General features: G+C 46.5%; 1 protein-coding gene and 1 pseudogene across 2 annotated transcripts; both read right to left on the reverse strand.

Moving 5' to 3' along the window:
- Window positions 1–408: 408 nt before the first annotated feature.
- BSX (brain specific homeobox) lies at window positions 409–5,345 on the reverse strand. 2 transcript variants are annotated; one of them, XM_003923579.3, is made up of 3 exons: window positions 4,917–5,345; window positions 2,687–2,883; window positions 409–1,377 (listed from the first exon to the last, which is right to left on the reverse strand). In XM_003923579.3, the coding sequence occupies exons 1-3, from the start codon at window positions 5,176–5,178 to the stop codon at window positions 1,138–1,140; spliced, it is 699 nt and encodes a 232-aa protein (XP_003923628.1). In that variant the 5' UTR covers window positions 5,179–5,345; the 3' UTR covers window positions 409–1,137. The 2 variants fall into 2 exon arrangements, 1 of the variants encoding a protein (XP_003923628.1); XR_012517948.1 differs by lacking the exon at window positions 409–1,377 and adding an exon at window positions 4,453–4,545 and having other exon boundaries at window positions 2,851–2,883; window positions 4,917–4,972.
- A 9,067-nt stretch (window positions 5,346–14,412) lies between these two features.
- Window positions 14,413–15,259, reverse strand: LOC101034067 (non-selective voltage-gated ion channel VDAC1 pseudogene; annotated as a pseudogene).
- Between the last annotated feature and the right edge of the window lie 1,107 nt (window positions 15,260–16,366).

The raw sequence follows: 16,366 nt of genomic DNA on the forward strand, positions 1-16,366 counted from the left end.
ATCATTCCCAGTTTTGCCCGGCGAGCCTTTCATTATCTAAGAGACTGCAAACCCAGAAAAAGAACAAGAGACCTCCCAGGGGAAAAGCAGAGGGGTAAAGCACAAAGCCAATCAGACACCCGTCCCATCTAATCCCCAAACAGGTGCACGCCCGGAAAGCCTTTAGCCTTAATCGTAAGGCTATTAAGCGTATTCCCCTTTGGCCTTCATCTTGATAAAATGCCATATTTCCTAAAATGCACTGAGAATGAGCATTTCCACACAAAATCCAAGAAACACTCACTTTTAAAATATCAGTAGCCCGTGGAACATGGAAACATTGCCCGACAGGAGCGCAACAAGTTCGGGAAGCAGAAATTACTCCCGGGGTTTTCTGTGCCCAAGTTTCCCTCCCCCCGCGCGCTGGCGTCGCGCAGTACACGGGAGGGAGGGCGTAAGGGGCATCTGCGTCTGGGGGCCACAAGCTCAGAGAGGGTGTCAGGATGCAGAACGGCGAGCTCCTGGGGAGAACAGGGACAAGAAAGGCTGGAGTCGCCGCCCAGAGAAGGAGGGAGCGCCTTAGTATTTGAGTCAGAGATGGGGCTTGGCGGATGGGGGATGGAGGCGAGTGGGAGGTTAGTGACAAGCAGCGCAATAGTCTGTCCTGACACTGGACGTTTTAAAGATCAGATTGTGGATCTATCTGGATTCCGGCGGAGCGGAGGCCCCAGAGACCTGGTCCCTTTGCAGCCAAACGGACTGCCCAAGAAAGGGCAAGGAGTTGGTGTGGAGAGGAAAGAACAGAGCTAGGGGCAAGTGGCTGAGAGGCGAGGGAGAAAGGGGTCTATGATCGGAGAAAACAGCCGAGAGCCCACTTTCCAGTCTGGGACGCGGTACTGGGCTGGTCCCCGACGCCAAGGACGGCGGACGCAGGAAAATGAGCACGGCTGAGACGGGAGGGCTAGAGGGAAGCCGGGAGGCCCGGCCGCGGGCCGCGCTGGCTCCGCACCGGCCTGGAGGACAGGTGGGTTTGTTCGTCTTCCAGGAACGGATCTCCGAGGCTCGCCGAGAGTGAGTCTGAGTCTTCCGGTCCGGGAGGGAACCGCGCTCTGCCGGGCAGTCTCCTCCCCTGCCTACTACCCTCTCCAGCCTGGCGGCTCAGAGCACGTGCGGCCCTGAGCCCAGCTCCCCCTCGTCTCCAATGTCCACCTCGTCCTCTGGCTCGGTCAGCACGAAGGGGCCGGCGGGCAGGCTCAGCCGAGCTTCGGCGGCGGCGACCTCTGAGCCGCGGGAACTACCCTCGGGGCTTTCTGGCCCGTCTGGTGCTTTGGGTTCGTCTTGGCTTTTCCGCAGTTGCTTTTTATGCTTCATCCGCCGGTTCTGAAACCACGTTTTCACCTGATTTCGGAGAGATAAAAATAAAATCACGTCATTCCTCCAAATCTAAGCGATTGCTGGGATTTAGGAAAATGGATTGCAGTCTATCAATGAAGTATCCAAGAGCGGTGATAGCCTCAACTGCTCATATCGCCTTAGGCCGAATGAGAATTAAATAGCCTAAAGCTTTTAGGAGTGACTGTCCAAAAATAATGATAAGGATTAACATGGGTGGTTAGCAGTTATGCATGTTGTTATTAATTAAAACTACTAGTAGTTTAAGTGCTGCGTGGGCAAGTCTTTTTACGCTCAGCTGATGTTCCTCTGATTTGAGACATCTAACCACCTGATCAGCAAGAATCCTGCGGGGGAAGATGAGAATTGAACCTCCTGGTTCTCATCAGAGAGAAAATCAGACCCGGGCTTGGCAGAGCTAATGATTTCACAGCAAGACGCGTTCCAGGTAGAGACTATGAGAGATGGGGAGGAGATGACGGAGTTTCGAGGTTGCAGGAAGATAAAACCGTTCTTCTAGTCGGGACAGGGTAACAGGGAGAGAGCTTAAACCATAGTGTGTGTGTTGGGGTTGGAGCGGAGGTGCATGTGAACATTGGCCGGTGTGAAAGAGATTGAAATAAGAAGGGGGAAAGAATTTCCCTGTGTGGATTTCTCTCAGGACAAGAACTCGCCTAAACTCTTACCATTTACCTCCGACCCGGGGTTCCACGCCTGGCCGGAGAGGAGTGAGGAAGGCATAGGAATGGGAGTTCTTAACTCGGAGGTGATCATCAGAGTCACCTGAGGAGTGTTTCCTTCCTCTCCAGAGTCCCTCTCGAGAAATTTTGCTTGGGTAAGTATGACGTGAGGTTTTGAGTTTTTGTTGTTGCTGTTGTTTTGAGACGGAGTCTCACTCTCACCCAGACTGGGGTGCAATAAAGTGATCTCGGCTCACTGCAACCTCCACCTCCCCGGTTCAAGCGATTCTCCTGCCTCAGCCTCCAGAGTAGCTGGGACTACGGGCGCCCACCACCAAACCCGGCTAATTTTTGTATGTTTAGTAGAGACGGCGTTTCACTATATTGGCCAGGCTGGTCTTGAACTCCTGACCTCGTGATCCGCCCGCCTCGGCCTCCCAAAGTGCTGGGATTACAGGCATGAACCACCGTGCCTGATCGGGTATCAGTACTTTTAAGAAGGCTCTTGGGAAAGCCTAGAATAAGCGGCAGCGGGGTTCATTCCTACTCGAACTCCACAGTGTCCCGAAGGTATTAAAAGTTGAAGGGAGAGATAAACGAAGCAGAGATCAGGGCCTCCCTCTCCTCCCGCCCACCTGCGTCTCGGACAGGCTAAGGGCCGTGGCCAGCTCCACTCGCTCTGGCGTGGACAGGTAGCGCTGGATCTCGAATCTCTTCTCCAAGCCCGAGAGCTGCGAGTCAGAGAAAACCGTGCGGGCTTTGCGGCGGCGGCAATGCTTCCCCGGCAGCTCCGCGTGCTGGGGGTGCGGGAACAGCGCTGGGACGGGCATCCCTGCAGAGAGAAGAGCAACCAAGTGGGCAGAGCCGGGGTCGCCGGAGAGCAACTTCCGCTGGCTCCCCACCCCTCCTCTAGTCCCCAGTGCCTCCCTCTGCCGCTTGCCTCCGCCAGTCTCCTGCTCGCCCCAAAGCCCCTCAAGCCTTTCTCTCAGAAATCCAGGGCAGAGGGAGCAAAAAAGAAAAAGAAAGAAAGAAAAAAGCTTCAAGAATAGCGCTTGGAGATCTTTATCTGGAAAGCCATCTAGAAATACAAACAACAAACAGTAAATAAAACAGAAAAGAAAATCGGAAGATAGATCTGGATGCCGTTTAAAAATGTCTTCTTGGAGAGACTTCCGTAGACTCGGAGTCTTCAGTTTCGCCTGGCGAAGTTTTTTTTGCAAATGTCAAATGGCCCAGGAGCAGTCCCGTCCCCAGCCCCCACCATATCCTCCCAGACGCCTGATGACACTCAGTGCTGTTCTGGGGCTAGTAGATGCGTGGAATAATCTTGCCTCCAAACCTCAGTGAAAAACACCTTTCTGTTTCCCAAGCCACCCCCAGATGCCTGCAGCCAAAGGGAGCCGAGCAAAACTGCCTTATCCAGAGAAGCCCCAGACGGGAGCGGAGGAACATTTTCCACCTCACATCTCCTCGTCTGTTTCGGGCCGGGCTGGGTACCTCTCTATCTAATCTGGTCCTCATTCTTTTTCTCATTCTTTCCCTCTGACTCCAAGCCCATCGAAGCAGAAGAGTTGAGGCGCTTTTCCCTGGCCGGGTCCGGGGAACTTGTCTTTCCTGACCTTCGCAGGTTTGACTCTAAGACGCACTAAGCAGACAGAAGCTGCCACAAGCGACATCGGCCAATCCCAGGGAAAATAAACAAACATAACAACAAGTAGTGCTGGTACCGCGGGCTTTGGCCACTGCCGTATCGGTGGACCACCAGCGCAGCCGAGAATAGACTGTCACCGGCAGGTAGTGAAGCCAGTGCACAGATGCGGACGTGGAAGCAGGCTTTAACACAGCCTCTCCACCCGAGTGCCCCGGAGTCTGGGTTTTACCACCTTACAAACACTTTCGGCTTTGTTCTGGATTCCAGCGCCCACAAACTGCCTCCTGTCTTACCTCCAGCCCCGGCACTGACCATGGATGCTTCCACCTCGGAGGCATGAATCTGGATTCACTGAATTATTCTATTTTGGCTGGATTGAAAACGCCAGAGAAAAAACCATGGATGTGACCTTTCCGAGGGAGACAGAAAAAAATCTGGGCATTTCCGCCACATCCTCCTGTCCCAAACAGACTTTGAAAGTCCCTGCTATTTGCCAGGCCAGAGAAATCAAAATACTTTGGCACCCGGCTCCAGCAATGCTGGCAGCTGGGGCAGAGGAGGGCATCCCAGACTAAGATTGTGAGTTAAATGTTAGATGTTGAGGGTGAGGAGAGTTAAAGAGCTGTATTTCTCTACCCCCTTTTTTCCCCTCACCCTTTCTAATCCAGGCTAGCCCAAACCTTTCGTTCTCAGAGAATCCCAAACCTTCATTCACTTTTATGCTCCCAGCAGTATCGGCAAAATGCTCACTGTCTGAAAAAGAGAGCTGGCCTGGCCAGAGTTCTTCAAGCTTCTGTGCAGGAAAAGTTGTGTCCATGGGATGGGATGGTCGAGGGTCTCCCTCTGAGAGGGGAAAGGCAGAGAATCAGGATTGAGAGATAGACCAAAGTGGCCAGGAAGATCACGAGCAGGGAGACCGAGCACTGCCCACCAAAGAGTACTGTCATGCCCGAAAGGCTGCCTTTTGACCAGGCACACATCCTCCGCTATAAAGAATGTGGAGGGATCACGAATCAACCCCGTGGGTTGGCATGCCTCTAGGGAGCTTCGCAGGCCGTCAGCCATATCCCCAGCCTTCCACTGTCACTTAGACAAGGAGGCCACCAAGCTAGGCAGAGCCAGTCTGGCCTTTCCATGGCTCTGTCACAGGCTTAGGGTCTGTGCTAGAAGGGCTGCTCTCTCACTGCCCATACCTTGAGGCCTCTGTTACTTACCCGAAGTGGTGAGGAAATAAGGGTGGTGGTGGTCTCCCTTATGCAGAGGGTGATGGGCGTGAGGAGCCAAGAGGGTGGGCGTGGGCATCAGGGGGTAGCCATAGTCTAGCAGAGGCACCCGAGAGGCCAGAGAGCTGGCGAAATGGTCTGGGGCCACCTCCCTCAGCGGCTTGGGCTTGTGCAGCAGGATGTCCTCAATGAAGAAGGATGTGGGCCTCTGAGAAGACGCCGGGTGTAGAGGAGAGGTGAAGTTGAGATTCATCTTGAGCGGAGCACCTGCCACAGGGCAAGGGCCGGGATGAAGTGGAGGACGCAGGCAGCGTCGCTGCAAGCCTGCTCGAAAGTCGGCAACCACCCTTAGAGGCTTGAATCTTCGCTACTCTCTCTCCCGGGCCTTGGCTACCCCAGGCGCTGGAGAGGTAAGAAGACAAGCTCCTGGGTAGGTTGGGTCTCTGGATTGGAAAATTGGCAGCTTGGAGAGGGAAGCCGGGAGCCGGGAGAGCCAATGGCGAGACTGCCAGAGGCAGAGGGGAGGGTGCGGGGGGCTCGGGGCGGGGCGGGGAGCTGTCCGCGGTGCTGAATACCACCGGCCAAGCCTGGGAACAACAGAGCCCGCAGGGTTCTTGTTCTTACCATGTTTCTCGACCTCAATTTCTGCCCCGTCACTGCAGGGGCTGCTTTGTTCCCAGTCGTTTTTTAAAATGAAAACTAAAAGGAAAAAGTCTCTGTGGTCCGGCAAACTCCTCTTTACAGAGAAGGCACTAAAAAGGCCCCTAAGCAATAGGAATAAAGCACTTATTTAGGCATTTCGGCCTGGGTGTTAACAGTTTCCATAATTTTGGTGGCAAAAGGAGAAGGGAGGAAGTGAGGAGAAAGGACATCTGATACTTCAAATTGCTAAGTTCTACTTAAGTTTATGGCTGAGGGATAACTGGATTATTAAAGTAAAGAAAGAAAATGATGATGGTCATCAAAACAGTCTTTGCCTCAGTCATAGGCAGTGGGCAGGAGGAGGGTTATGTCTACATTAGTCAAGTTATTTGGTCTGTGTAAATATGTCCAGAGCCATCTCTTAGAGCCATCTTCCATGTCCCCTCCAATTTTCTTTACTTTCTCCTCATTTCACTCACACAGTTTGCTATTTCTGCTGTTACTTTTTTCATCCCTAACCCCCCAAAAATAATTGTACTAGGTTTTTGTTTCCCATTCCTTTTCCCAGCCTCTTTCCTTTCATTTCCATCCCTCCCATCTTTTGCTTTTTTTCTGTTTGTCTTTTTCAAATCTGTCACATTCATATCCCTGGAGTCAATTTGCTAAAATTAGGGTGATCATCCACAACATAGCAGGGGTAATTTCAGCTCACATCTCCGAAAATTGCTCTAATTATTGATGTTAAACTCAGGGAAATTAAAAGAAGCCACTTCCCTCCCATCTCCCCAATTTTAAGCTCTAATTTATTGAAATCTAGTCATCATCACAATTCCAATCACTACTGCTAATAGTAAAAGTGTTTTAATAGAGACTGAGTCCTCACAACCCATGCTATTAGATAATTAGAGGAGGTGTTAGAAAGCCAAGTGCTAATCCTGGGGAGCATGGGTAGGATTTCATCTGATCTAGCAGGTAGAACAAATTAATTACCAAAATCAATTAGGCCCCAAACTACAGTGCACCAGGAAGTGAGAGCGTTCTATTCCATACGGATGAAGAGATTGAGAGGAAGGAGGAAGGGATATTGGCAAGACTTTAAAATAAGATCTTGACAAGTAGGTATCTAAATGAAATCAGAATGCTTTGACCTGAAGTCCAAAATGTGATTTTAAAAAAATTATAATGGTAGTAAGAACTGAAGAGACCCGATTTGGTGGCTCACGTGTGTAGCCCTAGCACGTCTGTAGTCCTAGCACTGAGAGGCCAAGGCGGGAGGATTGCTTGCACCTAGGAGTTCGAAACCACCCTGGGCAATATAGTGAGGCCCCATCTCTATTAAAAAGAAAGAAAAAGAACTGAAGACCTGAAAGCAGGTGGCTGTGGAGAGGAAGACAATAGACTTTCCAGAGTCCTTCCCTGCCACTAAACTCTGGCCCATCCTCCTCAGGGCTGGAGAGAGACAGAGTAGACTGGTGAGGAGGCGCCAAGGGTGGTCCACATACAGACGTCCACGTCCACCCGCGCTTCCATTGTGAGCTTACCGCATCGGGAGAGTGGAAATCAAGACGTTTTGTCTGCCCACCCTACAGGCCAAGTGGCTGTCGAGGGCTGAACGAGTGTATAGCCGGAGTGTGGCCTGTGCCTACGCGCTTCCTACACTCCAGCCCCACGCAGAGCGCAGATTTGCCCCCAGCCTTGGGGGCGGGATTTCAGCTTCATTCTGGGGAGGGGACCACCTTCTGCCGCAGAAGCAGAAGTGATTATTGAATGTCCCTTTGAGAGCAGGGGCAGTAAAAACGTCTTCCAGTGACGGTTACCTTTGAGCCAAGGCACTACAAACCTTCCCTCAGAACTTACACACCTCTCAGGTGTGTTTTCGGGACTGGGGAGGGAACGGGGTGGGGAGGCGGTGTAGACCGCCTCCTCAGTCCTTATCCTCCCCTTGTTTCGTAAGCCTTAGACTCAGCGTCCTGCTTTCCCCCAAAGCTAAGGCAATCTCCCCAAGCACTGCTCTCAGGCGGAGAAGCCGGGAACGATGAGGGGCGGGGCGGCTCCTGGCGCCCCCTTTTCCAGCCCCGCTCCGGGCGGGACCAGCCAGCCCGAAGCCGGTGCTACTGCCGGAGAGGGACTTGGGGCCCAGCCGCCCCTCCTCTGCCAGGGCTCCAGGAGGAATCTAAGAAAGGAGAGACGGAGGGAGGAAACAGACTCGCTTCAGGAAAAGGCAGGACCTCCAGGACCGAAGGCGTTTTCTTTTCCTTTCCCTTTCAGCGGCACAGGGAAACAAAGCTCCGCGGCTGAGGGAACACCGCGGGCGGCCAGGACAGGAGGAGGCCCCGGGCGCTGGGGGAGGGGGAATAGGACCTGCGAAGTCAAGGGGATTTCTCTGGGCCGCCGCCTTCTCTGCCTTCTCCGGGGGTGCCCAAAGGAAGAGCCGCAGGGTCTCGCCGCAGGCGGGCTGTGGATTCTGGTGCTAGCGCGCAGGGGCGGGCTGTGCGGGCGCGTCTGGTCCTCCAAAGGTTTCTGATCCCGTCTGGGCCCCGCAGTCCCTTAAAGCTATGTCCCAAATCCTCCGGGAGATTGCGAGGCCCGGGAAGCGGGAAAGTTTCTCTGCTGTGTGGGGCTCCTGAGTAGAAACACGCGGGGGATTGCCGGGGTTGCAGAAACTTTGGCTGGAGGCGGTGGCAAGCACGCCTTACTGCGGCGGCGGGGTTAGGGAGGCCCCTCTGAGATTCAGTGTTCGCATTCCATCTGGCATCTTCTTGTGGCAGAAAACGCGCACCAAAGCCAGCGGCATCACCTTCCTGCCTCCTGGGACGCTAACTCCCACCCCACCCACCAGCCGCAGGCCCCAGGGCTGCCCAGGAAGGGAGTAAATTTTTAGGCATTTTTAGACAGCTTGTAAAGGTTGTCTGGGGCAGGAAACAGGGACAGAGAAACAATTTTCTCTTTAAAAGCAAAGATGTTACATTGCCTGTTTATCTATAAAGTCTACGCCAGTGCTGTCCAATAAAAATATAATCCAAGCCACACTGGTAATCTTAAATTTTCTACTAGTCACATTTTTTAAAAAGCAGGAAGTCACATTTAAAAAGTAGGCGAAAACAGGTGAAATAGTAACATGTTTCACTGAACCCCAGCATATCAAAAACATGATTTAACATGCAATCAATATAAATATTATTAATATTTTTGCATTCCTTTTTCATACTACATCTTCTAAATCCAGTGTGTATTTTACACTTTCCACACATCTCAGATTAGTCATATTTCAGGTGCTTAATAGCCACATATGGCTGGTGGCTGTTGTGTTGCACAGCACCTTTAGTCAGTTGCTGTAGTCCCTACTACCCTCTCAAATGTCCATAGATACACACGGAAAATGGAAATCAGTTGCTGAAACCAGCCTAGGACACTCTCCAGGCTTGCCCTTCATCCATTCATTATATTAGATTATTCTAAGTATTCATTGAGCACCTACTACATGCCACACACCTTCCCAAGCTCTCCCTAAGTCTTAGGAGATTAAGTAAATGCACCTAAATTATATTTACTTTTGGTTCTTACTTGAATAGAATCTGTCACCCAGGCCGTCAGCCTGTATCTCTCTGCAAAGCTGACACATAAAGCCCAGATCCTGCACATTGCCCAGAGTAAAGAAATAAAGATCAAATGAAACCACCTCCCCAAAAGTACTCCTGTTTGTAGTTTCAGCTGAAGAATTATTAAAGAAAGAAAAAAACATGCTTTTCAGAGAGCTAATAATTAAACAGTCTCTCTCTCTCTCTCTTTCATGTCAGCCTCAGCTAAAATGGTTATCTGAGCTGGGACTTAGTTTCCCAAAAAGATAACTCTATTGATGATCAAAGGAAGAGACTGGTTCCATTAGCCAAGTTGCCTATACCGTGGCCTTCAAAATAAAGGGAGAAATGTATTTTAGAAGTATCTGAGTAACACACTTTACTCATAACATTTTGTATTATATTGCTTGCTGTGTGTTGCAACTTACCCTCTATCTGAGTACTTTATTTTAAGCACTACCAAAGTGGATGACATGTCTACAAAAAGAAAGGGACTTGCTGGCTGCTTCTGACAAATGCATCTTCAAAAACAATGTGTTTGCAGTGGAAATGAGGGTGTGAACCCACATGAGAACAACATGCGGTATTCAAATGTGGTATTCAAATCACAGTGTTCTTAATATAAGGAGGACTAAATCCATGCAATTTGTTCCTTTAGATTGTGTGAGTCTATAGGGTCAAAAACTCATTTTGTTTCTCTTGAAGTTCTCTATTCTGCCTTTGATAGCTCAATTCAAAACATGCTTCATGAAGTGATAAAGAGAAAAGAAGTCCTTTGAAGTATGAGAAGATCTATGTTTTTTTTTTTAATCCTCAAAAAGATATGTGGTGGAATAAGAATGCTCTTTCATCAGTCTTTTGCTAGTGTTCCATCAGTTTCTCCATTGGATCTCAAAAGAATAGCCAAATATATTACTGGGAAGAAAATCCAGTAAGGTAACAAACATGCCTTTTGAATATTCTTTTCTTCTATTCTATACCATTCAAATTCTATGAATAGATTTAAAATAAAGTTAGACACAACACACTTCAAACAATTATACCAAATTAATATGCATAGTTTTGAAAATAAAAGGACATGAGAGCTATTACCATCATATGTTGAGAGTATCTGGTGTTAGAGATTGTAAGACCCTTTCAAATTGTATCATGAGGTATGGAGATGAGCTTCTAAACATTTCTCAAAAGGACTTTGTGTGTAGAGCTGAATATTAGGTATGTTTTTGTTAAATATTTAGCAGAGCTAAATATTAGGCATATTTTGCTGTTTTGTTTGAAGATATTTTTCATGAAGCCAATTGATTTTTATCTTCTAACTCACATTGATAATGCAATCAAGTTATGAATAAAAAAATGTAAGGTACAAATATTGTCACTCTAAAGGGATCATAATGTATTTGTCTTACAATGACCAAATGATAAAAAACCTTAAAAGGAAATAGAGGCCAGGCACGGTGGCTCACGCCTGTAATCCCAGCACTTTGGGAGGCTGAGACAAGTGGACCACCAGGTCTAGGGATCGGCCAACATAGTGAAACCCGATCTCTACTAAAAATACAAAAATCAGCTGGGCATTGTGGTGTGCCCCTGTAATCCCAGCTACTCAGGAAGCTGAGGCAGGAGAATCGCTGGAACCTGGGAGTCGGAGGTTGCAGTGAGCAGAGATGGCTCCATTGCACTCCAGCCTGGTGACAGAGTGAGACTCTGTCTCAAAAAAGAAAAAAAAAAAAAGGAAACAGAAGGAAAAAATATTGAAAAAATAATTTTAAACAAATTAGGAAAGAGCATTCCATGTATAAAATAAAAGCTTAGAATAAAAGAAAACATTGATAAAAATTAACTATATTATTTTTTAAAATTCTGTACAGCAAAAATTATTTTAAGCAAAATAAATAAGAATAAACTGGGAGAAAGTATTTGCAATGCATTACAAACACAAGGGTAATTTGTTATATATAAAAAGTTTCTACAAATCAACAAGGTAAAAACTGAAGAACATGATTTTAAATGGGCAAAGGATAAGAAGAAACAGTTCACAAAAAAAGAAACTATTAGTGACTTTAATATTTGAAAAGATGCAAATAATAAAACTAACATAAATTTAACTTCACTGAGAAAACATCTTTCATCTATAGAATTAAAAAACCAAAAAATCTAATTACCCACTCTGTAAATCTGTGGAGAAAGAATAACTCTCACATACTGATGCAAAGAATATAAATTTGCACAACCTCTATGGAGAACAATTTGATAATGTCTATGAAAATTACAAATGCACATTGAAATTTATGCAACATATATACTTTGCACATCACAGCTAAATTATACACACTCAAAAGAGGAGCTCTCAGATATATTAAGCAAAAAAAGCAAAATACAGAAAGGTAATATTTCTGAAGAGGGAGAAAATAACACACATTTGATTGTGTATGCATACCTCTGGAAGGAAACATAAGAAACTCACAACATTAGTTATCTCTAGAGTCTGAAGTGCTGGGCACTTGATGAGAAGGAAATTTTTTTCCCCTGTATACCCTTTTGAGTACAAGTCATGTAAATGTAATATTTATTTGTAAATAAATAATATTAAATTTTTAAACATTGAAACATGATGGGAAAAAGAATGATTTTGCTTCAATATAAAAATGTCCAAATCAAATTCACTAAATTTTTAAATTATGACTTTAGCTTTTCTCCATAAGTTACTGAACCCAAATTGTACATAGTTGTGTTTGACATTTGCCTATAAGGGATATCAAACTTTTATTTCTCAGTAAAGATTATGCAACTGTTCACATTTTTTTTTTTTTTTTTTTTGAGACCAAGTCTGTCTCTGTTGCCCAGGCTGGAGTGTAGTGGCATGATGTCAACTCACTGCAACCTCTGCCTCCCGGGTTCAAGTGATTCTCATGTCTCAGCTTCCTGAGTAGCTGGGACTACAGGCATGTGCCACCACACCAACTAATTTTTGTATTTTTAGTAGAGATGGGGTTTCTCTATGTTGGCCAGGCTGGTCTCGAACCCCTGACCTCAGGTGATCCACCCACCTTAGCCTCCCAGAGAGCTGGGATTACAGGAGTGAGCCTACCTAAAAAAAATCTTTAAAGAATGCTGCCAGGCACAGTGGTTCATGCCTGTAATCCCAGCACTTTGGGATGCTGAGGCGGGCGGATCATGAAGTGAGGAGTTTGAGACCATCCTGATCAACATGGTGAAATCCTGTCTCTACTAAAAATACAAAAATTAGCTGGATGTGGTGGTGCTCCGTCTCAAAAAAAAAAAAGAAGAAAAAAAAAAAGAAAAAAGAGTACTTTTCACTATTATGATGAGGCTTTTTAAATGATGTAGAGTTCTTGCCTTTATATTATACATCAAATATTTTGCTCTGTCTTCTTATTTGAGTATCATCACTTTTCTATTTTTACAGATAAGGAAGTAGGGGAGTCACTTAGGTAGAGTCGTGAGCTTGAGATTACACAGTTTGTATGTCAGTATTTGAACTCAGGTTCATCTGACCTCAGAGTTCATATTTTGTTCATTCCACACATCATTTTTTAAAAAATAAATAAAGCAAAACTCGAGTTTGTTTATTTCTCCTCTTGAAAGCAACTTGAAACTACAGCCTTTAATTCAAGAGGCCAGTCTCCCCAGTTCTTCTTCTCATTGGATGTTTTTGTAAACTCATATCATGACTTGCACTAACTAGAACCTAAATCCCATAAAGGTTGTTTTTAAATTTCACTTTGGAATGTGTGTGTGTGTGTGTGTGTGTGTGTGTACATATATTTGGAATAGGGGTGTGTGTGTGTGTATGTACATATATTTGGAATAGGGGTGTGTGTGTGTATGTACATATATTTGGAATAGGGGTGTGTGTGTGTGTACATATATTTGGAATAGGGGGGTGTGTGTGTGTGTGTATGTACATATATTTGGAATAGGGGTGTGTGTGTGTGTGTGTACATATATTTGGAATAGGGGTGTGTGTGTGTGTGTGTACATATATTTGGAATAGGGGTGTGTGTGTGTGTACATATATTTGGAATAGGGGTGTGTGTGTGTGTGTGTATGTACATATATTTGGAATAGGGGTGTGTGTGTGTGTGTGTACATATATTTGGAATAGGGGTGTGTGTGTATGTGTGTGTGTGTGTACATACCTATGCATACCAAAGTCAAAACCTCAAGATATCCTTTCTACTCACACAGATACACACACGTCTGTCTATCTATCTATCTATCTATCTGTCTATCTATCATCTATCTACCTATCCTTACCATCTTTACATCAATATGATGAGGGCAGTATGTATTACCAGTGGTGAATAGAACCAAGTCTGGAGTCAGAGCTAAGTTAGAGATCTGGCTCCATCACCATGATATGCTAGCTATCTGACCTTGAAAAATTTTTTTTTGAGGTTTCAATATTTTATTCAAGTTTCTTTTAAGTGATGTTAATTACAGCATTTGAAGGGGAAGATCTAATTCCACACAAAATGGAAGACTCTAAAATGCACCCATTAAACTGCTAAAAAAAAACAAATTGAGTGGTGAGAATACAACAGAAGTCCAATTTAGATTCTGAGTGTTGTCACCATGTGATTACAAGCACACAGACTCTTCCGAGCTTATAGCTGGAGCTCCTGGAAGCTATTTCATACTCTGGTGCAAGGGCAAAAAAACACAACACAAGAAGGAGTAAGTCCTGAATTATTGGCTTCATCACATCCACCCTCTCCACCCCAAAATAGCACAAAAGAAACAGTGACCACACCCTGCAGACCTTTTGGTGCAAAAGAGGTGAACTGGGGTGGGAACAGGTCATGAAGATCTATCTTAAAAAGTCCCATTCAGGTGAGTTTGTATACACCATCAAGCAGCGAGCCTCTCATCAACTGGGGTTGGGAAACCAAGGTCCGATTCTCAGGAAATCCCAATTTCATTCATTTACTCAATATGAATTTACAAAGTGCCTACATATTATCAGCTTCCACTTGCAGCCATTTCTAGATAAAAAAGAAACCCGGCATCTCAAAGGGGCCACCAAGTTCCCCCCAAGTCTACCACTGAAAGGACCTTTTTCAGAAATGGGTTTCTTCTGTACCTCCGAAAGGGTAACATCTTAAAGCCGAATCATCTTTAACCTGGAGGTCTAACATATTTAGCAATACTTGCATCCCAGACATATAACATTAAAAGATACACTAAATTCTGAAGGTAGCTATGCTGCAAAATAGTTTAAAATTAAACAATTATACAGTATTCATTTATGCTTGAAATTCCAGGCCTAGACCAAGCTTGTGGCCATCAGCATTGACGTTCTTGCCATCCAGAAGAGCTGACAGTGTCGGTTTGATACCTGGCTTTACAGTCTGAGTGTATCCTAAACCTATGAGGCTGGAGTTGTTCGCTTTAGCCGAGAAGCAGGTTTCAGGGTCAATCTGATACTTGGCTGCTATTCCGAAGCGCGTGTTACTGTTTCCTGCGGTCCAGGTGAGATTTACAGCGGTCTCCAACATCTTGTTCACCTTCTGGTATATGGAGCCGCCAAACTCTGTCCCGTCATTCACATTAGTATGAAGCTGGAATTCATCAGTCTTGTAGCCAGTTGCAAAGTTGCTCTGGGTCACTCGGGACTTTGCAGTCTCAAAATTCATCTGGTAGCCAGCCAGCCCTCATAACCCAGCACCAGAGCACCCCGGATGGAAGGCCCAGCAAATCGAAATCCATGTCGCAGCCCAGGTTAATATGCTCCCGCTTATACCCTGCCTTGATTTTAGCATTTTTTTCCCTAGTGTTAGGTGAGAAGGATGAATCGAAAGTCAGCTTCAGGCCACGTGCAAGCTGATCTTCCAAGGTAATCTCGGTGCCTAGTGTATTGTCGGTGTTCCATTTCTCCGTAAACGTCAGGCCGTGCTCAGTCCACCTGTACTTGGGTTCCAGACTGCCCGTCACTTCGGTGGTCTCAGTGTTGGCTGAGCCTGAGCTGGTAAATTCCAATCCATTTTCAGATTTTGTTTTCAAATCAAGCTTTATTAAGCCAAATCCACAGCCCTTGGTGAAGACATCCCTGGCAGATTTGCCAAGATCGGCATACGTGGGTGGCACAGCCATATTATGCTCCTAGGCGGTGGCTGCGGGCTTGACGGCGGCTCCAGCGGGGGCTGCGGCGCGGAGACAGGGAGCGGAGCCGCTGACCTTGAAAATGTCAACCTTTCGAAGCCCTGTTGTCCTCATTTGTAAAATGCATATAATAACATTTCTTATCTCTAGGATAGTTTTGAGAAGTAATTGAGGTAACATATGTAAAGCGTTTTGCTCAGCACCTGGCACACAGCCAATGCTCAATAAGTAGCTGCTCCCGTTGCTGCTCCTGCTGGTGCTGATAGTAGTGATGATGCTGGTAGTAGTGGTGGTGGTGATGATGGTGGTGGTGGTGGAGGTAGTGGTGGTGGTGATGGTTTTGGCCATGATGGTGGTAGTACTGGTGGTGGTGGTGATGGTAGTGATGTTACTGTGATGGTGATGGTGATGGTGGTGGTGGTTTTGGCCATGATGGTGGTAGCAGTCGTGGTGGTGGTGATGGTAGTGGTGGTATGGTGATGGTGTTGGTGGTGGTGGTGATGGTGGTGGTTTTGATCGTGATGGTGGTTATAGTGGTGGTGGTGATGGTGGCCTGATTAACCAATAAAAATAAGCCAAATGATCAATACTGAAACTCTAGAGCTACCATGGACATGAATGATTAATGAATCTAACACAGTGTTGCTATATATATAATTCTTGAAAGAGTCACGGAAAGAAAAAAGTACTGAGAAGGTGGTGATAAGCAATAAGGAGTATTTCCTGGCTAGGAGTGAGGAATCTCTATTTAGCTCTAGAAGATACCTTAAAGACGACTTTAAACACCTTCCTAGGCCGGGCGAGGTGACTCATACCTGTAATCCCAGCACTTTGGGAGGCCGAGGCCAAAAGTTCAAGACCAACCTGGCCAACATGGCAAAACCCCATCTCTACTAAAAATACACAAAAGCTAGGCATAGTGGTTTACACCTGTATTCCCAGCATTTTGGGAGGCCGAGGTGAACGGATCACCTGAGGTCACAAGTTCGAGACCAGCCTGGCCAACATGAGAAAACCCCTCCTCTACTAAGAATACAAAAAAATTAGCTAGGCATGGTGATGCATTCCTGTAGTCCCAGCTACTCGGGAGGCGGAGGC

This window comes from Saimiri boliviensis, chromosome 6 (genome assembly GCF_048565385.1).
Source record: "Saimiri boliviensis isolate mSaiBol1 chromosome 6, mSaiBol1.pri, whole genome shotgun sequence".
NCBI lineage: Eukaryota > Metazoa > Chordata > Mammalia > Primates > Cebidae > Saimiri > Saimiri boliviensis.